Source organism: Dreissena polymorpha, chromosome 8 (genome assembly GCF_020536995.1).
Source record: "Dreissena polymorpha isolate Duluth1 chromosome 8, UMN_Dpol_1.0, whole genome shotgun sequence".
NCBI lineage: Eukaryota > Metazoa > Mollusca > Bivalvia > Myida > Dreissenidae > Dreissena > Dreissena polymorpha.
This window is the reverse complement of record NC_068362.1, coordinates 104,663,173-104,689,043: the sequence shown is the minus strand read 5'-3', so window position 1 is coordinate 104,689,043 and position 25,871 is coordinate 104,663,173. Positions and strand designations below refer to the sequence as shown.

Sequence of the window (25,871 nt, the reverse complement as noted above, 5' to 3'; positions counted from 1 at the left end):
TTCATTTATTTGTTCGTTTGTTCATTTTGTTTCATTTTTCTCCTTCTTGGTCATTATAATAGAATCATCTTCTTCTTACTATTAATAAACCAATTACCATTTGTCCTTTTTAACGGAGCAATTATTATCCTCAAATGCAAACAACAACACCACCTATTTTTGTTCGATTTGCTAAAATGAAGGTCGCCTACCTCTGGATTCGTTGAGTGCATATACAACCAGATCCTTTCACAGCATCTAAACACTTCAATCACAGGAGCAGCGCCCTATCTGATGACGATTCCGACGTGATGACGTCATGTGTTCAGGTGGTGTTCAGCCCCGCCCACCAGCATCTCGTCCTTCTCGTGTTCCCCTCTGAGATACAGACACTTGATATCGAGGTGGACATCGTGGTCAGCGCCATCAGGCTCGACAAGAACGCGGCACTCTTTTTAAAGGTTTTATTGACTTTTTATTTTATTATTTGTATGCCCTATGCGACAATAATGATTTAAAATTAAGTGTATGGCGTTCTTACAAAAAAAAATTTATAGCCAGATTGTGTCGGAAAAAATGTATAGGCAGGACAGCTAAAGTGATCGAAGCGTTTATGCCGTGAATTGTTCGACATTATCATTTGAATAGAATATAAGGCACATTGGGTCAAGATGAAAAGTCATGATCACCGTAAGTAAATACCGACCAATAGTCTCTGCTCAAAATCATGGCTGTATATGTGTCTCGTAGGGTAAATTTCAGATTAATAAAATATATTATCAATTGAAAGCTATAATAACTTATCTTGTATAAAACAGTTTGGTAAAGAAAATAACGCAAACACTATTACATTAACAGGAAAAGTCTAGCGCGCTGATCTCCGACATCTATTATTACATATATACATGTATATATATTTGTGTTTGTTGCTAGCTTGTCATATCTATTTCTCTTCCTATAAACTTTGAAACTTTCATGTATATCCCTTTCTAGTTTGTCAATGTCTAATTTCTTGTCAGTGCATCCCGTGCCAGAACGTGGACGTGTTGTTCTGTCTTCATGACAACGGCAGTGTCTCGCTGAGAGTCAAACGTGACAGAATTGGCTCGCCCGGTAAACGAGAAGATAACTGACTGAAACGCAATTGTTCATATGAACCGCGTTCTGAGAAAACTGGGCTTAATGCATGTGCGTAAAATGTCGTCCGAGATTAGTCTTGCGGTCCGCACAGGCTTATCAGGGACGACACTTTCCGCATACATTGGATTTTTGCTAGGAAGAGACTTCATTGAAACGAAAAATGTCATAAAAGCGGAAAGTGCGTCCCTGATTAGCCTGTGCGGACTACACAAGCTAATCTGGGACGACACTTTACGCAAATGCATTATTTCCAGTTTTCTCAGAACGCGACTCAATTATAGTCATGATTTGTTTGATACATAGAGGATATTTGTTGGATTCGGTGGAATATCGAATTTATTTCACGAGCTTCGCCACTCGTGAAAATATATATTTTCTATGATCACGAGTGAAATAAAATCGATATTCCATCGAATCCGACAAATTTTCTTTTTATTTTATGCTTTTTTTTTAGCGTTTATTTACATTGTAAATGAGTTTAACTGGATAATTTCGCTGGATTGATGACGTCATTTTGTCGAAAAAATGACGTCATTTCACAGTTAAACAGTGAAAAATATCGATATTTGTCACTGTTATTTTTCATTTTTTAAAACAGTGGAATACCAATTTTATTTCACTGATATTTCTCTATAAACCACCGGAAAGCATAAAATAAATGTAATTACATTACTCTTTTTGCCGAAGGCACTCATTCCTTTTGAACATAAAAAACTTGAATTTATTAATCACCTCGTGGGGATAACCTTGATGATATCCATGCATATTCGGTCACGTACATGTTTAAGAAACAACATTCAATATTTATTTATCATTATGTTCTTGCTTATGTCTTATATGGAAGAGCAGTCCAACCTTGGGCCAGAAATTAATGAGTTTCAAGATTTTGATTGGGACAAATACAAAGTACACTAAGTTGTATAGACTTCAAATCAATTATATTACTTCTATTGTTAATATGAACACCATCCGTTTTGCTAAATTTTATTATTTTTAATGAATAGGCAATACAGATCAGCCGCAACATTATTATTTTAAATTTCGACTTTAGATGTCAGCCTTGTACGAGTTTTCTTCTTTCTATAATTTCTATAATGTACATATGAAAATGAGCTGAATCGCTTTGATGATTGTTAACGCTTTAGTAAATTACGTTTAGCCCATTGATGCTTAGCGTCTATAAAAAAGGCCTTTGCAGACAGCGTAGACCCAGATGAGACGCCGCATGATGCGGCGTCTCATCTGGGTCTGCGCTGTTTGCTTAAAGGAATTTCTGTAAGAAATATTATATATATAAATAAATATACTAGACATCCCTGATTTTGAAAATAAATTGATCCAATTTAGAAGGTTGGGAGAGTCCACTAGGCATAAATGGGTTAATCTGTCGCGATAGGTCAGTTGATTCTTACTTTTAAACAAGTGTCCATCAGACGTAAACTTTACCTAATATTCTTTCAGAGCATGCAGATTTATTTGATCTTACGTACGAGCCACGCTGCCATTCCGACTCCCTCCGTCTGCTACGTCATTGCAAGGTGTACGGCTTTACGTGCCAACCCGCCACAGAGAGACAGGTGTCGCTGTTGCTGAGCGACGGTAGAATCATCTTAATTGATGTCATGGCAACGGATTTCACAATATCTGGTGTATGTAATGAATTTCCCTAAGCTTTTACTTCTTGGCCTTATATTGCGTATATATTTCTGTCAATTTAAGTTATACATAGTTCAGGCATTGTCGCGATTATTTTTTATTTTCCAACATGTTTGTAAAATGATAAAAAATAATAATTAAGAATGTAAACAATAATGAGTTTCTGTAGGATTAATGAAATATGTTGACAAGGATAAGAAGAATATAAATTAAATTAAGTCAGTATTTGTACACATGTATTTTTGATTAATATTATTTTGTATAGGACAGCCTTCTTCCGTCGAAGATAACCACAAGCCTGGCGGATGCGATCGGCGGTCGTCAAGTAATGGCAAATAGTATTAATTGCATCCAGACGGAAAATAAGATAACTCTTGGTATGGTTATGTCGGGGCTCGTTAGCGGACTTGTCTCCCCTGTAACTGCACTGGCCATGATCAGAAGTCGTACCGTCACTCAAAGAGTCAACGAGTTGCTGGCAGTTGGTATGTAGATTATTGTAGGGAGTATATACTGTGGGTATGCGAGGCATAAAAATAATATCACTCCAACAATCAAACGTAGTTTACTAGTTTTCCCAAACAGATCAAAGCATCCTAGCTAATAAAAAAATGTTATTGATTTATTAGAATGTTCGTTAGAAATACGTATTCATGGTTTCCACTTCAACATGTTGCCATTGCATTCATTTTTGTACATGTGAATCACAAATATAAAAGTTGTACATCTACCTGTTTTCAAGGGTCCGACCAAGGGACGGTCCAACTGCTGAATGTGTACACAGGTCAGGTGGTGTCCGAATACAAGTTGTTTGCCGCCCCTGTCAGGGGAATCGAAGTAATAAGCGAGCTACATCTGCTGGCTTTCTCATACCCGGACCCATCCTCCTATGGCAATAGGAAGGTCCGAAGTGATATTGCAATATTAAATATGAAATCAGGTATAAAGTACTTCGTATAATAGTGAACTATGATCGTTTAAAAGATAAAATTAATAGCACACGTTTAGTTTTTAAAGTTTTATTTGAACAATTACCTTCTATTACTCGTAGACTGTCATTTTTCTTTAAATGTTTTAGTTTAGTTTGAATCGTGTAATTTATATAACATCACCAAAATACACAAGACGTGTATAACACACATTATAAACACATGCTTCATATGAAAGAGAGAGTGACAGTGTACATAAAGTTATTACCATTAGATAGAAAACATGTCACTGTATTACAGGAAGGTCGGACTTTCTCTCAATTAACAAAGACAACAGAGGTGCCATTGAAATGGCTCGTATATCTCCGGCCAGGTAATTAAACTGCGATTGTAGTGTTAAAGTTGGTTCGTATATCTCCGGCCAGGTAATTTAACTGCGATTGCAGTGTTAAAGTTGGTTCGTATATCTCCGGCTAGGTAATTTAATTGCGATTGTAGTGTTAAAGTTGGTTCGTATATCTCCGGCTAGGTAATTTAACTGCGATTGTAGTTTTATAGTTGGCTCGTATACCTCCGGCCAGGTAAATTAACTGCGATTGTAGTGTAATAGTTGGCTTGTATACCTCCGGCCAGGTAATTTAACTGCGATTGTAGTGTTAAAGTTGGTTCGTATATCTCCGGCCAGGTTATTTAACTGCGAGTGTAGTGTTAAAGTTGGTTCCTATATCTCCGGCTAGGTAATTCAACCGCGATTGTAGTGTAATAGTTGGTTCGTATATCTCCGGCCAGGTAATTTAACTGCGATTGTAGTGTTAAAGTTGGTTCGAATATCTCCGGCTAGGTAATTTAACTGCGATTGTAGTGTAATAGTTGGCTGGTATATCTCCGGCCAGGTAATTTAACTGCGAGTGTAGTGTTAAGTTGGCTCGTATTTGTCCGGCTAGGTAATTTAACTGCGATAGTAGTGTTATGTTGGCTGGTATATCTCCGGCCAGGTAATTTAACAGCTATTGTAGTGTTAAAGTTGGCTCGTTTATCTCCGGCTAGGTAATTTAACTGCGATTGTAGTGTAATAGTTGGCTCGTATACCTCCGGCCAGGTAATTTGACTGCGATTGTAGTGTAATAGTTGCCTCGTATACATCCGGCCAGGTAATTTAACTGCGATTGTAGTGTAAAAGTTGGTTCGTATATCTCCGGCCAGGTAATTTAACTGCGAGTGTAGTGTTAAAGTTGGTTCGTATATCTCCGGCCAGGTAATTTAACTGCGAGTGTAGTAGTAAAGTTGGTTCGTATATCTCCGGCTAGGTAATTTAACTGCGATTGTAGTGTAATAGTTAGCTCGTATACCTCCGGCCAGGTAATTTAATTTCGCGTGTTATGTTTAAGTGATTTATCGCATTACTTTTGTTATTGTATTGTTCTATTGAAAAATGGCATTTTGAAAAGATAGTTGTATTCTTAAAAATGTAAGAAGCTGTTAGCTACAGATGAGCACCTTTAACATAATGATACACATTGCAATTATTTTGATAACGAAGCTGGGACTTAAATGTCTTTCGTCATTGGCGTCGCACTGAAGTGCGGCGACTAGTATGTAATACGTTTTTTTTCGCTTATCGGAGGAGAAGTTATTTTACGGATCAATGTATATATTTTTGTTGTCAGAATATCTTGCATAGTGGTGATTTTTTGTGTAAATTAGTGTAAATAAGTACTGCATTTGGGCCTATTACATTAACTACAACATGTATTGCCAATAATGCAAAGCTAATTGTTTTAATTAATAACTGATCATAGGGACTGGACAATAATAAAAGATCACAGAGACTGGGCAAATACGCGAACCGGTGAAACTTTCTGGTTTTGTATAAAAACAAAACTTCTTTGTTCCACTATCCTAGCAACCACCTATTTACTAACAAAGGCGCTTTAGAGCGCGAAGCGCGACACGTATTATTAATTGTAATAATGAGTCTTGATAAAGGAAGCAACCGCTTATCAATGAGGAGCACCATCACAGCACCCCAGTCTCATTACTATCAAGTCCTCCTACAGGTTTTTTAAGAACTACATATAGAAGGCCGCCGGCCTGACCCGTATCTTGCCAGTGGTATGGACCCTTTGGTTTGGATCTTTAACCCCGCTCACTATCCAGCGTTTAAACTTCCGGGTTTACATTTAAATCGACTATTTATAGCTTATTAATATCTTAGTTAGGAGGTGATTTTTCAAGCGGTTCGGTATTGTAGTGGTTACACGCTCGCTTCACATGTGAGAGGCCCAAGGTTCGAGCCCCAGTAGAATCAAATTATTTTATTTGTGTTATATGTTAATTTTTTGTTTTGGTGTAGACATTTTAGTTTAAATAAATATGCTGTTTTATTGCAACCATTTTTTGATTTTATTATGCCCATGAAATATATGTGGAAGAGGTTGGGGGGGGGGGTGTTCGTAAACACATTAAAACTTTTACAGTGTTTTCATATCAATGAGTACTCAACCCCTATCGTAAATGAGCAACGTAAAAATAAGTTCAGAATCATCTTCACTTGAAGTTTAGAAAAATATGAAATAACGCTTACAGGATGAAGCAGATTTTTTAAAACCTACACAATTCTGTTCCATTAATGAAAACTGCACACGGATGCCAGTAAAAAAAGGAAACCAATGTAAATAGAATGAACTATGAAATATTTGGGGTTTACACCACAAAATCATAGATAATGGTTATTTGGGGGTTATAACACAACATCATAGATGATGGTTATTTGGGGGTTATAACACAAAATCACAAATAATGGTTATACCAGTATCTTTTCCTATTTTGTTTAAAATAATCGGCCAATATATAAATATTTACAGTAGAAAAAAATCGTTCCATGTAACTTCATTGAGTGCCTTTTACACTGAAATTCCCGACGCCCTTTGATGCTTTGCATCAATACTTATCTTGTACTCATTGCAATAACTGTTTTAAAAACAAGTGTATTAAAATCAATTCATTTTTACATCAGGCTTCATTTAGTGATTCTATACAAAGAGCGAACCCTGGAACTCTGGAACCTGCGGACTCAACAGCTCATCAGCGATGACGTCATAGACGCTGAATTGAAACCAACGCTTGTTGTAAGTAACATTATTCTATTTCAAGTAAGTTTATACTTTACATGTTTTATGATATAATTAAGATAATTGTGTTGAAAGTTCACAAGTTCAATTCCAGTCGTACACAAAGACCTGTGGCCAAAATACTTTTGAATATAATAACATAATAAGATAAGTAAGAGAATATTTGTACATTCGTGTATAATTCATAATGATCAAAATGCGATAAACAATTCTATTGGAAAAGAAAAAAATAAAGTAACAAACCATTAAACATTGTGAGAGTTGCACATTTGTAGGGGTTGATATATCTATATATCATCCGCTCCAAATATGATACCTATATTATTGTTGCTTTGTTATACGAACCCAGTATGTGAAAGAAATCGTGTATCGAATAAGAAGCATTATTCAATGAAGAAAAATGACTTAATCTTATTTCATTACAACAATGACTATAAAAAGTCGCTATATTCGCATTCCAGAACACCACTGATGAACAGAGTTAGCATATTCTATGTTTTTATTAAATATTGTAATGTCTACATAATTATATCTTATTGAATTAATAATATAATTTAATAGTTTTGAAGCTTGAAATGTTGACATTTTAATATCTAATTTATCTAAAGTTGTTAGTCATTTCCATGTAGTAAGTAAGCGTTTATAATGTTTACAATACTGATCTTTACTTTATTTGGATACATCATCGTGCCACTTTCGTCTACACCAATCAAGTGTTGTTTAAAAGTTGAGACCTATATGTGTATTATCTTCAACATAGTTATATGTGTATTATCCTCAACAGAGTTATATGTTTTTTTTCTTCAACATCCTGGCCATAGACGAAACAACAATTAAAGACTAAATCGATTTAAAGATTAACAGCATGACATACAAGGTTCAGAGACTTTAAGTTATAAATATTAATTTCTATGAAACGTTTAAATTTCATTTCAAGTAATTTACACAAATAGCGTATACACTTTGTATATTATAGGTTACCCATAGTGGTTATCTACCGCATGCACTTTTAGAATTGTTGTTCTTTACATTAAAATTAAAAAAAATGCTGTTCTGAACATCATATATATTTTCTTAACTAGATAACATCGGTTTTATACACACTTTTTGGGGAACATCTCTCTGAAGTTATCTCAAATAAAAGAAACAAATAAGCACATAATTTTTACAAATAATTGAGTATAGATAAGAGCAATAAGGCCACCGCCTACTACACTAATCACATTAACTTCACATTTCACATCAAATGCACATATAACTAGTATTGTATGAACAAATAGCACCCACCAGGCAACACGTATTAACCCAATAATGTTTCACACAAATAACACTTCTATAAACACGCATTGCACTATTTAATTAGTGTAATCGCATTTGTTTCTTGTTTATTCACATTGTTTTTTTCTGTTATATCACTTGTTTTCTTTCTGTTATATCACTTGTTTTCTTTCTGTTATATCACTTGTTTTCTTTCTGTTATATCACTTTTTTTCTCTCTGTTATACCACTTGTTATCAATCTGACGTTTGCACGCAGACGTGGTACAACCAGGCAACAACGACGTCGTCTAAGCGGACGGTGGTGGACGACAGGGGCGTCTCTAGGGAGGTAGAGGAGCGCGCCGTCCTCGAGCAGCTGTTCGTCGCCTCCATAAAGCCCGATAACTCCCCCTCTCTGGTTAGGTTCAACGTGTCTAAGGGAGCCACGGAAAAGCCACCCGCGATCTTTGATCTTTACAATATGTTTCCCATGGAGGTAACTTTGGCGTTTTGGCAAAATAAAAATGTAAACAAGTGATTATTAAAAACATGTTTCAACAAGCGAAACAATAGATAATTGGATAATTAATTAAAAGTCCTCATTCGAAATCGGTCAAATAATTAACCAAGCGTTTGTTACGCTTTTTCTCGATAGTCTGTAAACTTTTCGCTACCTTTTAACACATTCGATCATATAAGATAAACCAACTTTAAATTAACAAAACGTAACTAAAAAAACCTAACCAATGTTTAGTGATCTTAGGAGTAGCATACGGCATTGTCTGTTTGCCCTTATGAAAGACACGTTATACTATATATGTGTCTTGTTCTGATAAAACTGGGCTTAATTCATGTGCGTAAAGTGTCGTCCCAGATTAGCCTGTGCAGTCCGCACAGGCTTATCAGGGACGACACTTTCCGCTTTAATGGTATTTTTAGTTTCAAGGAAGTCCCTCCTTACCGAAAATCAAGTTTAGGCGGAAAGTGTCGTCCCTGATTAGCCTGTGCGGACTGCACAGGCTAATCTGGGACGACACTTTACGCACATGAATTAAGCCCAATTTTCTCAGAACAAGACACATATAAGTATAGTTGTAAACGCTTCGTGCGAACGGATTACGAGATGCTTAATATGCGGATCTAAACCGGAGACTTCACCGGATCTCACAAAAAAGAAAAACAACACAAAAAACTGTTCCACATCATAATGGTTTTACGGACCTTAAAGTGGTATTTATGAGCACGATGAATATCATATCAAATATTGCAATCCTATATTTGTGCACACCTTTTCTGGACGATAGCCTTCAGCAAAAACAAATCATAGTTATGTGATCAAGATCAACGGAGAGTTATATTTTTAATTATTTCAATATTATTTAATGCTTAAATTTGCTTTAATTTACTTAATCCCTGCAAACTGAATACTTTACGAAATGTTTTCTTATATTTTTATAAATAAAATTTACCAATCAATAAAAGAAAACGCCAGTCTCATTAGTTATGAACTCATGTTGAGTTAAAAGTTTTAACCGAATATGTTCTTCTCATACCAATCTCCATTCATGCAGAGTTGTCGTTCTTTGCTCTCACATACAATTTCTGCCATCACAAAAAGTCCTACCATATTTGGTAGGATTTGATTTCTTTGGTGTGAGTATTATATTATGAAAAGAAGTATCATTTGCTATTATATTTTGAAAATAGTATAGATCTATAAGTTTAGGTTCATAATAAAAAATGATTACCTTAATTTAAAAAAAAAGTAAAAATAGCATCAGTAAAGTTATTGTACCACGTGGCTAGGCTATCATCACGTGGTTGATTATAAAGGCAGTGATTTGATTCAGCTATGCTGGTTCCAGTCAAATCCTTGCGCGGAGGATGCTACCCATTTATGCCTAGCGTCCTGAAAAAAGGACATTGCAAACAGCGTAGACCCAGATGAGACGCCGCATGATGCGGCGTCTCATCTGGGTCTGCGCTGTTTGCTTAAAAGGAATTTCTTTATGAAATATTCTTAATATAGAAATAAATATACTTGACATCCCTAATTTTGGAAATAAATTGATCCAATTTAGAAGGATGGAAGAGTCCACCGGGCATAAATGGGTCTCGTTTTACAGAACAAGCTGGAGATACAACAACTGATATGGCAAGGGAACAGACTCATGATATCTTTTCGTGCAGGGCAGATGTACACGATAGATGGCAAAACGATGAAATCTGTAAGGTACGGAGATAAAAGATAGTTTATTATATACACGCGAATAAAGTCTCAAGGGGATATTTTGGAGGCCTACTGTCTGTTAGTTATTCAGTCCATAAACAATATTTTTAGTTTGTGGAGCGAAATACTTCCACTGTTCTCAGGCCTCGCTTCTCGCCGAAATCATTTAGATCCCATTTTATTGAATAATAATCATTATATTTGAATCATTTTTAAACTCCTTTTGACGAAAATTGGAAAACCGGCAAACCCCAATTAAATACAACTCAACCGTAAACTAACTTAGATGTCGTGGATGGTAAAACACACCGTTCACACAATGAATTTTATCTCTAGCAAAACCGCATCACAACTCTCTACATTTTTGTCCCTTCAGTGAAACGAAATCACAAAGTTCACTAGCTTAGTTGTCTTTTCTGTGAAACCAAATCACAATTTTCAGTCCAAACCAAAAAACTCCATTAGTTGTCTCTTTATTGAAACCAATTACTAAGTAACATCGTTCACTCCATTTGTTGTCCCTGTAGTAAAACAAAATCACAAAATTCACTCAATTCGTCGTCTCAGTGTTTGTGTAGTAAACCATATTCAAAACGTTCAATGCTTAGTTGTCTGTGAAGTAAAATCACATTACAACGTTCACTAAAGTAGTTGTATCTCTAGTGAAGTCAAATCACAAGGGTCACTCAAATAGTTGTCTCTTTATTGGAACCAAACACCATCGTTCACTCAATTAGTTGTCTGTTTAGTGTAACCAAAATCACAAAGTTCATTGAATAAGTTGTCTCTTTAGTGAAATCTTATTTTAAAATTCACTAAATTTGTTGTCTTTGGAGTGAAATAATATCACACCTTTCACTCCATTAGTTGTCTCTTTTCTAAAACCATATCACACCGTTCATTAATTAAATTGTATATGTAGTAAAACCAAATCACACACTTCATTTCATTAGTTTGTTGTGAAACACAATGACAATTTTCGTCGAATAAATGGTCAAACATTTTACAATCAAAGCAAATACTGCACTGAATAGTTTTCCCTGAAGTACAATAAAAAAAAATAAACACTAATTCCATAAGTTGTTGGTGTTGTGGAATCAAATCAAAACCTTCGGTCCAATAATTGTCGTGGTGTAAAATCAACGGTCAAACCACACAGTTCACTCTTTTAGATTTTGATAGGGCGAAATCAAATTATGTGCCGCTTCGGTGAAATATACACCTAGCGTTTCGTCCTTTTGTAATGTATGCTCCTCTGATACTATATAACGATTACGGCCAAAACGGATTTTATTGAGATATTGATGTATCCGAGCGGTGAGCAATATAATGTGGCATTCGATTTGTTTAAATTGACCATGGTTTCAGATGCTGAAGTAGTTTCATTTTACTCATGTATACAACATGTCGCTCACTTGTATTGCATGTTACACCTGCTACACAATATAAACTTAAACAAAAGTTCCAAAATCCGTTTTAATTTTTAAAATGCAAATTATTCAAACGATATTCACAAATCCGTCATTGAGATTGTTCATTTCAAGGTCTAAAGCAATAGAGCGACGTGGGTCCGAGGTACAGAGTATTCAGTTCGCCCCTGGACATTCATGTTCAAGGTTCATCTTGCAGTACAAAGACTGCTTCCACATCTGCGAACTGAACAAGGACACGTTGATTGTACGTAGCGTGGTGCTTACTGTTTGTTGAGAAGTATTATTGCATTGAACATTAGGTAGTCTCTTTCGTTTTGCGGGAGTTATAATAACTTATTGACAATGACGTATAAATAGGCCGCGCTCTGTGGAAAGGGGATTTAATGCATGTGCGTAAAGTATCGTCCCAGATTAGCCTGTGCAGTCCGCACAGGCTAATCAGGGACAACACTTTCAACTTGTATGAGATTTTTTTTTCGTTTAAAAAAAGTCTCTTTTTAGCAAGTGAATTGGTTTATCTGGACGTAGTGTGGGGTTTGGCGGGGCCTTTCAATGGTTTAAAGCCCCTTTGAATTGACCGTTACACTCATTTTATGTTTTATATCGTGTTAGATATAAAAGATGAAACTGCCTCTTGAGTTTCATTAATCGAACATTTGATTTTGTCTTAATGTGGCGAATTCCACAATGTCCATGGAAAACTATGTTACAAAATGAATCAATAACATGAAACGTTTTCAATAAAATTAATTTTATCAAAATGTAAAATAAAATAAATCTGAGGTACTACGCTTTATCCTAATTATTTATTAATTTTTTTTTCATGTTAAAATATTGATGGTTCATTTTTATGTGTGGCTTTAATGTATAATTTTATTCAATAACATAACATATCATACATATTAAAATACGTTAAATTTTTTAATTTATTATATTATTAATGTTATATTCAAGCGTTGTCTGTATAATCTTCAAATTTTATATAGTTATATTTTCAGTAATTTACAAGGCTTGTTACCGTTATATATGTATATATTTTGACTTGATTTAGTGCAATATCTGGACATAATTTAACATTAGGTCGAGCCTTCGAACTTTGTGGTCTCTTTACTACAAAATAACCAAATCTGTACTAATGCTTGTTTGTATTCAACATATTAAGTGTTAATTTGTTTCGATTTGAAGTGTGAAGTACTGGTCGCCAGTCCACAGATGTCGTCTGACTTAGTCAGCGTATGCTGGGCAGGACCAGACAGCGTTGCTGTAGCAACTGAAGATGGCTGCATTCACTTGCTTGAGGTTTTACAGAAAACGCCGAAGTCGCCGGCGATATTCGACAACAGCGAGAAAGGCATGATCTTATATGTGCACCAGTTTGTGCCTTTTTAACATTATTAAGGGACCTTTTCACGTTTTGGTAAATTGATTTTTTTTCAGATTTCCAAATTTTCGTTGTAAATTTGATATGTGCGAGGAAACAGTAATACTGAACATTTACTATGCTCGAAAATATCCATTATATGCATCTTTTGACGATTTAAAAACCTGGTAATTATAAAGCGTTACAAACGCGAAACGATTGAATAGGTTGGCGAGTTCTTTTGTTATCGTTATATTTTGTGACATTACCAGGCTTGCTTGGATACATTATAAAATACACCACTAACGATAAGAGCACGGTGGCCGAATGGATTCAGTGCTAGACTTTTTCTCCAAGGATCAGTGTTTGGAGCCAATTTGAGGATTACTTTTTTGTCTTGCTGTCATTTTAGTATTGTTTTTTTTACTGGCTAAATTTAGTTCCAACGTTTACACCAACCAATTTCAAGCATTTTATGACAAACTTCAATACATGTCGAACTCTGTAAAAAGGTCACTTTCAGTACGCGTGAACGAAACAATTCACTGCACTGCACTTTCACCGTCACAATTCATCTTCAATCTTGTATTCAAACATTTTAATTACATAATGAATGAAGAAACCGTATACATTGCTCATTGTTTTTAAATTGTGTTGCAGTACATGCATTTCAAACAAGAATGTGTTGTGATTAAACACGGTATGCTATTAAAGTGCGTATTGTTTAACTTATACATAAATAAATGAGCATGATCATTCATTTGCTAAATTACACATTCATTTTCAGATGACTTTGTCCACGTCAAGACGCCACCTGTCTTATCGAAATCAACTTCTTCAGTAGCAAAGTGGAACCTTTCAGGTTAACTTAAATATGGGCCGTTCTCTGTGAAAAGGGGATTTAATGCATGTGCGTTAAGTGTCGTCCCAGATTAGCAGTCCGCATTAACAGACACTTGCCGCCTTAACTGGATATTTGCTAAGAAGAGACGTTCTCCAAATGAAAAATATAGAAGCGGAAAGTGCCGTTCCTGATTGGCCTGTGCGGACTGCACAAGCTAATCTGAGACGACACTTTACGCGCATGCGCATGCAGTAAACCCCATTTTCCCACAGCACGGCCCAATTAGAAACAGAAAGTTTAATGATGTAAATTATGTACACGTAATCTGTAACGTTCCAGCGTATCTGTGGCATGTGCTGGCCTGTTGTATTGCCAATTGGTCACTCGCTGTAAATACAGGTTCCAATGTTGTGCCGTTAAGAGTTCTCACCTGAAGTCGCGACTGAAGTCCCTCTTTTGTGTTTATTTGTAGACGTCTTTAGCCCGGCCTTAATGGAGCCAAAGCTGGCATCGCTGCTGAAGTTTAGTTTGCAAACAAACATCGAGCCATTCAATCAGGATCTGGAGAAATACATCGTTATATTGGACAGGTATGCGAGTGATTTGTAGTTATTCAGTTGAACGTTTGACATATCTGTCGAATACAATGCTCTATGAAGATTGCCAATTGTATTTACTCAACGGGGTATCAATTCACCAAATAAAGCGACATACAGTTATATTCTACATAAAGTTTCTTTGTTTATATTAGTTTACATGAACCATCACAATCAAAGGAGTGCGTGCAGTTGGTTTTGATTATAATCTCTATGGCTTAACGTGTGTTAGTTTACAAATACTTGAGCTTTTATGTAATGACAACGCATTTGAAAGATCTTACCTTAAACAAAATGTTTTCCAGAGATGTTGTTCAATACATAAGACATCCGAACACAAGAATTGCAGATAGGTGTATTGAAGTGGCAAGGTAAAGTGATATTCGTATCTTAACCCATTTATGCATAGCGTCTAGAAAAAAGGCCTTGGCAAACAGCGTGGACCCAGATGAGACGCCGCATGATGCGGCGTCTCATCTTGGTCTGCGCTGTTTGCTTAAAGGAATTTCTGTAAGAAATATTCTAAATATAGAAATAAATATACTAGACATCCCTAATTTTGGAAATAAATTAATCCAATTTAGAAGGATGGGAGAGTCCACTAGGCATAAATGGGTTAAGAATGTTAAAAGAGATGTGAGAGATTCATGTGACACTTAGCATTGTTTGATAATAAGTAGAAGATATGCGCATTTGTTGAGCATATGTATATTATATTTGACTGACATGTACATAACTTTTTTTGTTGATTGTTAGTTTAAACTTATTTATCCTAGCTGTGTTTGATCGAAAGCCTAACGCTTATTGAAACGCTCTTGGGTCCGTTTTCTGAGAAAAACCGGTACTCGATGTTTAAGGGATCTGCCCAAAATACGCTGTCGCCGAAGGGATCGAACCCGTGACCTCTCGGACGTTAGGCGAAGACCATGTGTACTACTCCACGGCGAACGTTGTTTTAGCTTTTTGTGTAAAGTAAAAACTAAACATGCTGTTAAATATATACTCAAATGCATGTACGAAGGACGATTTAACGGTTGTATGCTACTTTTACACTTTATCAATGTCACATTATTATAGCAATTGTGATACTAAACAGATTATTCGGGGACGAATTCGATACTGAGTTCTGGAAATTAGTCAAATTTGTATGTTTGCGGCGTACACCGGAGGTTGGAAAACTGGTAACATTATTTCCCACAGCGCAAGTCCCCTGTATTTATTCTTTCCAAAACATATATTGACCAACCTTTATATTTATTTGTCACTTCTTCCTTAACCCTTTTATGCCTAGAGTCTAGAAAAAGGGCCTTGGCAAACAGCGTAGATCCATAATGCCTGATGCGGCGTCTCATCAGGGTCTGCGCTGTTTGCTTAAAGGAATTTCTGTAAGAAATATTATAAATATAGAAATCAATATACTGGACATCCCTAATTTTGGAAATAAAATGATCCAATATAGAAGGATGGGAGAGTCCATTAGGCACAAATGGGTTAAGGACAACGTTAATTCAGTCGTTCCGTTACCATTGACCATTGCTGAATATATACGTATACCTAGGTAGCAAATTTTACAATTTCATAATTAGGTATAACGTAGAATCACACATTACACACTTGTCAAACAAATGCTTTTAAATATAAATGCAATTTCAGGATAAATAGACACTTCCTTCACCGAGGAATCAAGTTATGCATTATAGTTTAGGCAATTCAAACACGTTTCTGCATTTTGAAAAAAAAATCTATGTTTACGTCGGCGCTCGTTTACATTACTTGAAATATATCAGTATAAAAAATAAAATGAAATTGATAATCGCTCCTTACCGTTGTCAGAAATGACGTTCAGTTGTGAATAATATTTTATCATACCACTACATTGATATAATGAACTAGACAATTTAATTCGTCTTAATTTATTTATTTCGATTTATTGTTATATGTTGACATTTTAGAATACTGATGTTGGAGGTAACCAGTCGTCTTTGGGTTCAGACGAAATCACATCGATTGGTGACATGGATATTAGTTTTCTCAGAGAAAAAGACAACTGTTTAATATCCGCTTTCGGAGACGCGATGCCGGCTGATGATTTTAAGGTTGTTTAAAATTGAGCCTTGTTCTGAGAAAATTGGGCTTAATGCAAGTGCGTAAAGTGTCATCCCAAATTAGCCTGTGCAGTCCGCACAGGCTAATCAAGAACGACACTTTCCGCCTAAACTAAAAATACCAAAAAAATCGGAATGTGTGGTCCCATATTAGCCTGTGCGGACTGCACAGGCTAATCTGGGACAACACTTTACGCACATGCATTAAACCCAGTTTTCTCAAAACGCGACACAATTTCTAAATTCGTTTTTATGCACTGCTAAAAAAGTTCAAAAACTGGCTTAAACAATATTTGTATAATTTATGTCAAATATTTTTTAATAATATGATCAAATACACTTTGGTGAATTATTATTTGCAGACTGTGATCCAATTTAATTCCGTGAAACACTTTGAACACTGAAATGAAAATCTTAACATACAAAAGTATTTATTGCGTTAATTAAGTGGACAAATTAGCACATCGTGGATCATAAATATTTGCGCATCATTCCAGCAGATGTTTATCAAATACAATCTGTTTGTGTTACATCTGTAGACGTATGCCACCAGCAAGCTTGCTTTGCATAACAAGCGTCGAAGCGACATGAGGGTGAAGGAAATATGCAGCAGACGATACATCTTGCTCAATAAAGTCGACATGGCGGTGTCCGTTCTTATGGAAACTGATATGGATCATGACAGATTCAAAAACGATTGCCTGAAGTGAGTGCATTATATAATAACTTTTTTGCCGCTGCTTTCGTTGCTACAGGCGGCTGATTTTCATATTCGCCTTATCAAATGACCTCCTATGATTACTGAATGAGTAAGCTAGATCTCTCTGTCTGTCAGTTTGTTTAAGATTGTTTGCAAAAAAGAGCTGTTATTTACAAACGCATGTTTGGTTAATTCATTTTTCAAATGATAAGTATCAACCCAAAAATTTACTCGCGTGTTTTATTGTGGTCAACAATAAATTTTACTAAAATAGAACGTTATTTATCTATGCAAAAAAATAAAGAGGGATAACATTTGCGGTACAAATTTGGTTTTCGGTTGACCAAGTGTTAACTAAAAAATGTGATTCGCGTTTTACTTTCGTCAAAAATGTAACCTACTTATTTGGTTTTTGGTTGTCAAGGGCCTGCCTGACCTCGTGTGTTGTACAAACCAACACATCCATGAGCACCATCAAGTTGGCCGCCACACACCTCATAGCCGCAGGGCAGCTCTATGGTACGTTTTACAACGAAACAAGCAACTTACAATTATGATATTGACTTCATGGATTTAACAACAGTTAACAATATTTTTGCATTTTAACGCACATATATACATGTAACGTATGGATTGTGTTTGTAAATTTGCTGATAAACGCTTAGATACTTCACTTTTATAAATTAATGCCTGCTGTTCTAAAAAGTGAATCGTACTTGCGTTCTCATGAAAGACATAAAGTATTCTGTGATCGATTGATTTTAGTATTGAACGTTTGTTGGAAAAGTACAATGCACACAGAAAGTACATAAAACATTGTCTTTAGACGAAGTCTTACTTCTTGTTTGATTGATCAAAGCGTCTTTGCTTATATTAAACAACATTCGCTGCCATTATTTTAAACTTATATTCTCTTTAAACAACAAACATATTCTGTGTTTGAATATACTTGTTTTATTTGTGCTGTATGTCGACACTATTAAATACAACTTTATATTATTTTTCATATGAGTCGCGTTCTGAGAAAACTGGACATAATGCGTTTACGTAAAGTGTCGTCCCAGATAAGCCTGTGCAGTTCACATAGGCTAATCAGGGACGACACTTTCCGCTTTTATGACATTTTTTGTTTAGATGAAGTCTGTTCTTAGCAAAAATCAAATTTAGGCGCGTAAAGTTTCGTCCCTGATTTGCCTGTTTAGACTGCACAGGCTAATATGGGACGACACTTTACGCACATGCATTATGCCCAGTTTGCTCGGAACAAGGCTCATATATTTTGTTTAGACGGCATTGAACTCCTGTGTTTGATTGATATGCGCATGGACGCCTGCAAGTATCTGATCTCGCACGGCAAATGGAGTGACGCTATCTGGCTAGCAAAGACCAGTCTGAACCAACAGGAGCGGACGCTGGTGATCAAACGATGGGCGGAACAACTTCTTAACACCAACAGAATGGTATGAATTAATAAAATTGGTGATAAAGCAATTTGGTGGGGTTCTCTGGTGTGTTGTTTAGGAAATAATATTTTCCTATCATGGTTTGTTGTCGAATAACCCACAGTAAGGAGTATAGATGCGTAGGAATTAAATCACGAGTGCGAAGCATCGAAGCGATAACACGCATCTTTACTCCTTACTGTGGGTTATTCGACAACAAGCCTTCATAGAAAAATATTATTTCGATTCTAACACGATTGTGATTAATTTGTTTAAACTTTTGGGCGTGAACTATATTTATCAATACTTCGACCTTCTTATTACAAAGTTCACTATTAAGTAACGTCATGGAATTGTACAAACATATGACGTCGGTTTCATTCATAAATATTTTGCAAATGACGTCACTTTCTTTGAGAACAACAATCGTATAAACTAAATGACGTCAAGTTTATTGGTGCTACTGAAAGCTGACATGATATAAATGTTTTCTTAATTACGTTTCTTAACAAATAACATTCTTTGCAGGCGTGGTTATGCCACTTATCACCAAATATACAATTCGTTGTTTCATTACATTTATATACATGCTACATTTATTACATTTCTTATAGAGCGGGTTTAAGCAAGTGCATTTTACTGCAATATTTTCTTTATTTATTGGGAACTATTTTCGAAACATGCAGCTCCGCCCATAATTTATTTCAGAATAACCAACGATTGATTTCCTTCTTTGTCTAGAGAAAAAAAGTCGAGAGCCGTGTTAGAATTTTAAGCAATAATTTTCTGATTGACACGCCATAATATTCCAACAGTCAACACAACATATACACATTTAATAAATATATTTGGGAATTGCATATGCAAGGATAACTTCTACACATTTATTTAATATATGCTTTACTACAACGCATCATGACAATTAAAATGTATATGTCGAACACATATATAAAACCATAAATACTCGTTCATGAATAGTAAAGTTTAATAACACGATTTTGATCCATATCATTAACATCAATTTTATTTTAAATTATTCATAATACATTTGCCTTAAAAGTGTAGTTATTAGCGGGCGTTTACCGTTCATACGTATGGAAATTTAGACATTAAATTACATAAGAATACCACATATGGATGCGACTCAAAAAAATTTGCCACGCGACATATATTTTCGCGATGCTATTTATGACCTTGAACAAATCAAAAACACTTTGACATATGCTAAATCACATTTAAATACATACCTCAGGAAAAATTATATCAATGACATCATAATTGTGTAGCGAATTGCACTAAATATTCTCGCATTATTTGTTTTTCTTTGTTACCGTTCCAGAATTAAGTCATTACTCAATTATCTCCCCTGAATGCTCTTCTTCAGTGGGTATAAGCTGAAGACTGGTTCACTACATATAGTGACAGTCTTTACAAAACACAATTTAGGTGAACATAACCCGTCTTTAATGTCATGAATGCGCAGGCTGAATTACACAACATTCAATTGTATTGAATTGTATTTCGTTACCGTTTTAAAATTTAAACACGAAGGGTATCCCGTTTGATTGTGTCCCAAAGTTGAATGACACTTGCATAAACTTGGCGCACGAAATATCTCGTGCATATAAGACGCCACATTGCGATTATTTAATTCCAAATAAACCAAATTAATTTTCTAAAAAAAGCGTTACACTAAGTAAGGTAATTGCATATGTACAAGATTCAAAATGTGAGTAATTTCAGGGATAAACTACAACAAAAACGTATTTGTTACATAAGCAAGATAAGTATTGATGCAGAGCATCAAAGGGCGTCGGGAATTTCAGTGTAAAAAGCACTCAATGAAGTTACATGGAACGATTTTTTTTTCTACTGTAAATATTAATATATTATCCGATTATTTTAAACAAAATAGAAAAAGATACTGGTATAACAATTATCTATGATTTTGTGTTATAACCCCAAATAACATTTATCTATGATGTTGTGTTATAACTCCCAAATAACCATTATCTATGATTTTGGGTTGTAAACCCCAAATATTTCATAGTTCATTTTATTTAGTACATTGGTTTCCTTTTTTTTCTGGCATCCGTGTGCAGTTTTCATTAATGGAACAGAACTGTGTAGGTTTAAACAATCGGCTTCATCTTGTAAGCGTAATTTCATATTTTTCTCAACTTCAAGGGGAGATGATTCTGAACTTATTCTTACGTTGCTAATTTACGATAGGGGGTGAGTACTCATCGATATGAAAACACTATTAAAGTTTTTATGTTTTTACGAACCCTTCCACCCTCTCACCCATATATTTCATTGGCATAATAAAAACAAAAAAATGGTTAAAATAAAACAGCATATTTATTTAAACTAAAATGTCTACATCAAAACAAAAAGTTAACATAGAACACAAATAAAATAATTTGATTCTACTGGGGCTCGAACCTTGGGCCTCTCACATGGGAAGCGAGCGTGTAACCACTACACTACGGAACCGCTTGAAAAATCACCTTCTAACTAAGATATTAGGGTTAGCTATTAATAGTCGGTTTAAATGTAAACCCGGAAGTTTAAACGCTGGATAGTGAGCGGGGTTAAAAGTCCATACCAAAGGGTCCATACTACTGGCAAGATAAGGGTCAGGCATGCGGCCTTCTATATGTGGTTCTTGTAAAAACAGCTCTGTAGGAGGACTTGATAGTAATGAGACTGGGGTGCTGTGATGGTGCTCCTCATTGATAAGCGGCTGCTTCCTTTATGAAGACTCATTATTACATTATCAAGACTCGCGCTCTATAGCGCCCGTATTAGTAACTAGGTGGTTGCTAGGATATAGGAACAAGGAAGATTTGTTTTTATACAAAACAAGAAAGTTTCTCCGGTTCGCGTATTTGCCCAGTCTCTGTGATCTTTCCCCTGTGATCAGTTATTAATTTAAACAATTAGCTTTGCATTATTGGCAATAAATGTTGTAGTAAATGTAATAGGCACAAAATCAGTACTTATTTACACTAATTTACACAAAAAAATACCACTATGCAAGATATTCTGACAACAAAAATATATACATTGATCCGTAAAATAACTTCTCCTCCCATAAGCGAAAAAAACGTATTACATACTAGTCGCCGCACTTCAGTGCGACGCCAATAAATACAATGCTTAAACATTAATAATCTCTGTTGATAAAATTTTAGATACTTTAATTTGCACACATAACTATTTGATTTCGGAAATGGGTCTTTAATCTTTATATTTCTACGTTGTATTATTCTTTAAATTGTGTTTGTGTGTGTTTTTCTTCTTCCAGTGAAATCTTGTGAAATACTGACCTAGATTCTTGTTTATGATTCAGAACAAGGCATTAAGCCTGCTTCTACTGGAGGGTCAATATACGGCCTGTCTGAAAGTGCTCTGTCAACAGCGATATTACGATACAGCAGCCTTGTTTCTTCAGACACTGGCCCAACATGGGCTTCTGGACGAGAATCACGAAAGCGGTTAGTATGGTATGGCTGTTAAAAGTTAAAAGAGAAATATATTTATATTGTAAAATAAATTAAATTTGCCTGCCTTCAATTCAAAAATATCGCGACCAAGTTTGCGCGTATATATTTATATATATATATAATATATATATATATATATATATATATATATATATATATATATATATATATATATATATATATATATATATATATACTCGTGATCATAGAAAAATATATTTTCACTCGTGGCTGCATTTTCTATGATCACTCGTGAATTAAAATCGATAATCCACCGAATCCAACACATATCGTCTATATTAAATTTTACGGTATGCTTGTGTCCGTCATGTTGTAGCCATATCAAATGCATTAAATTGCTTTTAATTTTGTTTCGCATACATTAAACCATACAACTATTGCTTAAAGTATATTACATAGTATACAGATACTAGATAAACGGGAAATTGCTTTCCCATTTTGTCATCTTTATTGATACAGTATACTGTTTACGCATATATTGTGGGAAACCCGTTGATTACAATAATATGTTGTGGCGTAGTGACTTAAGCTCTGGTCAATTCCTCAATTAAGAAAATCGACATAAATTTCATCAGCTGTGTCTCTTATACTCTGTAACATATCTAGGGGCTATTACTATAAATAAGTGACCGTGATGTTACCACTACGTGTTTTCTATATACAGTGACTGATAGGTTTTCTATATACAGTGACTGATAGGTTTTCTATATACAGTGACTGATAGGTTTTCTATATACAGTGACTGATAGGTGTTCTATATACAGTGACTGATAGGTTTTCTATATACAGTGACTGATAGGTTTTCTATATACAGTGACTGATAGGTGTTCTATATACAGTGACTGATAGGTTTTCTATATACAGTGACTGATAGGTTTTCTATATACAGTGTCTGATGGGTTTTCTATATACAGTGACTGGTAGGTTTTCTATATACAGTGACTGATAGGTTTTCTATGTACAGTGACTGATAGGTTTTCTATATACAGTGACTGATAGGTGTTCTATATACAGTGACTGATAGGTTTTCTATATACAGTGACTGATAGGTTTTCTATATACAGTGACTGATAGGTTTTCTATATACAGTGACTGATAGGTTTTCTATATACAGTGACTGATAGGTTTTTTATATTTTAATGTCCGGGCTTTAATAATCGTGCCTGTTTATTTTGTCATACTATGACGGCAAATGCAACTATTTTACATATTTTATCTATGTACTTATTGTTGTTGTTATATAACCATCCGAGCGCTATGGTGCATAATGCTTATTTATAGATGTGTATGCATAATAGTATTTGCTTTTATTATGCAAATACTATGTTTTAATTATGCAAGCTTCTGACAACCGTCTGCATGGTCTTGTGTTTAAATATTATTTACAAAGCAAGCTATATGATTTTTACATAGATTCAATACTGTGTATTTTATTGGAACGATATTTTGTCAGAAAAATATAATTTAGTGAAAAACAAACGCTTACGAATATTGATGTTGAATAACTCACTGACGTTGTGTTTGATACGGCCGAATTAACATTTTTTAAGTTAATTACATTCTTAACGACTTAAGTTGTGAATGATGCTACAATCTCAGATTTGAATGCTCCCCGAAAGTAGGGAGCATACGAGTCGCGTTCTGAGAAAACTGGGCATAATGCATGTGCGTAAAGTGTCGTCCCAGATTAGCCTGTGCAGTCCGCACAGGTTAATCAGGGACGGCACTTTCCGCTTTTATGGTATTTTCGTTTAAAGGAAGTTTATTCTACACGAAAATCCAGTTAAGGCAGAAACAGTCGTCTCTGATTAGCCTGTGCGGACTGCACATGCTAATCGGGACGACACTTTACGCACATGCGTTAAGCCTAGGTTCCCAAAACGATGCTCATATAGTCAACGCTTCGTCCGGTCGTCCGAAGTCTAATATTATATGAACCTTGGTTCGCGTGGGTCTGAAACGAATTTCGTGATTATCATTTCTATCCTACTCGATGACCGTCCGTCCGTCATTTCGACCGTCCTTCTTTCTGTCCTTCCGTAAAATCCTTGCCATCGTAAAACCTTCCGTATCGGCGCAAGCTACCAGAGTCAATAGTGTTAATACGCGCATTCTTGTCAGGTTATTGCGGTCCAATATATTTTAGGAAGTTATGGTTATTTAATTACCCATATGTCATTTTGCGAGTTTGCACGAGATCTCGGACATAATTTATCCTAAATTGATCAAACTTGATATGCAGCATCACTATATTCATACAAGTATACATATACGCATCGCTGTCCTTTGATTATTTTTGACGTGTTCAGATGGATTTTCGTTTCCACTCGAGATCTAAGGAACTATTGGCCCGAATTCGAGACGTATTATGCATTTGCTTATAAGTGTAGTCATTTGTATTTTATCAGGTCGTTCCGCTCCGTAGATTTTGACGGAGTTAGCGTTGTTTGAATAATTATAAATTTCAGTGTGTTTGATGTCGCACATCAATGATCCAAATTTTATGACAAGTTATAAGCAGCATCCCAATTGGTCGCATATGCGTATGCTTGTTTTTTTCCCGTTCCGTTTATATTTTAAGCAGTTATTGTCATTGACATTTTCCGATGAATTTTACCTTACTGTAAGAGAGCGCGGACCTCATGATCCAAATATTATGAAACTTTATAAGCATTATCCGTACATGATGGTCGTGCGTACATTGTCATGTCATTCCGCGCCAGTGGGTTTCATGGTTAAATTGCCCTTCAATAAAACAACTCTTTTCCACTCATTCAACCCAAACATTATCAAAGAGCATCATCGGTGAGCATCCATCAGTGTCCCTGATATTCTTTTATAATATATATTTCAGGTCAGATTTATCAGGAATTCAGCAAGCTTTTGGCCGTTACAGGCTACAAGTCTGCCGTGGAGCGATACAGCCAAATGGGTAAAACCAGCGGAGAGAACAGCCTGGTTGATGTCAGCTGATTCATTATGCGGCTGCTGTTATGACCATGTTCGTTAACCAGGCATATCGAACGCAATTACATGTACGATCAATTGAATATGAAGGTTATATATAAGTATCAGAAGGATGTAATTAAATAAAAATGCCTGAACATGTCTTCGAACAGATTTATATGAGTATTTAAACGAATTAAATTAAATGATACAGTATTACACTTTTAGTTGAAAAATACTATTTAACTTTTTGTTGAAAAATACTCAGTAATGTTTTGTACTATATATTAATTAAAATGCCAGGAAAAACAAGCAATACATTTAAAATTATTTATACTTTTTCATATGTATGTGATGTGTAAATCAGTCGTGAAATAAATTGTCATTTTACCATGATAGTTTCTATTTACTTTTCAAATATTCATGTTATTTTTTTAAAGATACATGCTATATGGGCAATTAGTTCTACAAATAACATCAAATATGGTCTGTAGGTTCGATGCCCAGACTGGATACATGTGGTCGCCCAAACCCTTGATGTACACGTTTTGTTAAATGAAAATCCCTACTGACGAACTGACTTCCAATTGC

At 35.2% G+C, this 25,871-nt stretch overlaps 1 protein-coding gene across 4 annotated transcripts in view; it reads left to right on the top strand.

Moving 5' to 3' along the window:
- LOC127842462 (WD repeat-containing protein 11-like) overlaps positions 1 to 25,671 on the top strand; it is a 35,573-nt gene extending 9,902 nt beyond the window's left edge. For all 4 annotated transcript variants that reach the window (XM_052371990.1, XM_052371989.1, XM_052371987.1 and 1 more), the window contains 21 exons: positions 257 to 440; positions 999 to 1,092; positions 2,581 to 2,768; positions 3,041 to 3,260; positions 3,518 to 3,715; positions 4,005 to 4,077; positions 6,721 to 6,832; positions 8,372 to 8,590; positions 10,221 to 10,327; positions 11,869 to 12,001; positions 12,943 to 13,108; positions 13,905 to 13,979; positions 14,434 to 14,551; positions 14,863 to 14,928; positions 15,654 to 15,738; positions 16,510 to 16,653; positions 17,202 to 17,368; positions 17,787 to 17,881; positions 18,650 to 18,822; positions 22,160 to 22,304; positions 25,189 to 25,671. In XM_052371990.1, coding sequence (XP_052227950.1) covers positions 257 to 440; positions 999 to 1,092; positions 2,581 to 2,768; positions 3,041 to 3,260; positions 3,518 to 3,715; positions 4,005 to 4,077; positions 6,721 to 6,832; positions 8,372 to 8,590; positions 10,221 to 10,327; positions 11,869 to 12,001; positions 12,943 to 13,108; positions 13,905 to 13,979; positions 14,434 to 14,551; positions 14,863 to 14,928; positions 15,654 to 15,738; positions 16,510 to 16,653; positions 17,202 to 17,368; positions 17,787 to 17,881; positions 18,650 to 18,822; positions 22,160 to 22,304; positions 25,189 to 25,307 — 2,881 coding nt within the window. In that variant the 3' untranslated portion in view covers positions 25,308 to 25,671. The remainder of the gene's footprint in view (positions 1 to 256; positions 441 to 998; positions 1,093 to 2,580; positions 2,769 to 3,040; positions 3,261 to 3,517; positions 3,716 to 4,004; positions 4,078 to 6,720; positions 6,833 to 8,371; positions 8,591 to 10,220; positions 10,328 to 11,868; positions 12,002 to 12,942; positions 13,109 to 13,904; positions 13,980 to 14,433; positions 14,552 to 14,862; positions 14,929 to 15,653; positions 15,739 to 16,509; positions 16,654 to 17,201; positions 17,369 to 17,786; positions 17,882 to 18,649; positions 18,823 to 22,159; positions 22,305 to 25,188) is intronic.
- The last annotated feature ends 200 nt before the right edge of the window (positions 25,672 to 25,871 follow it).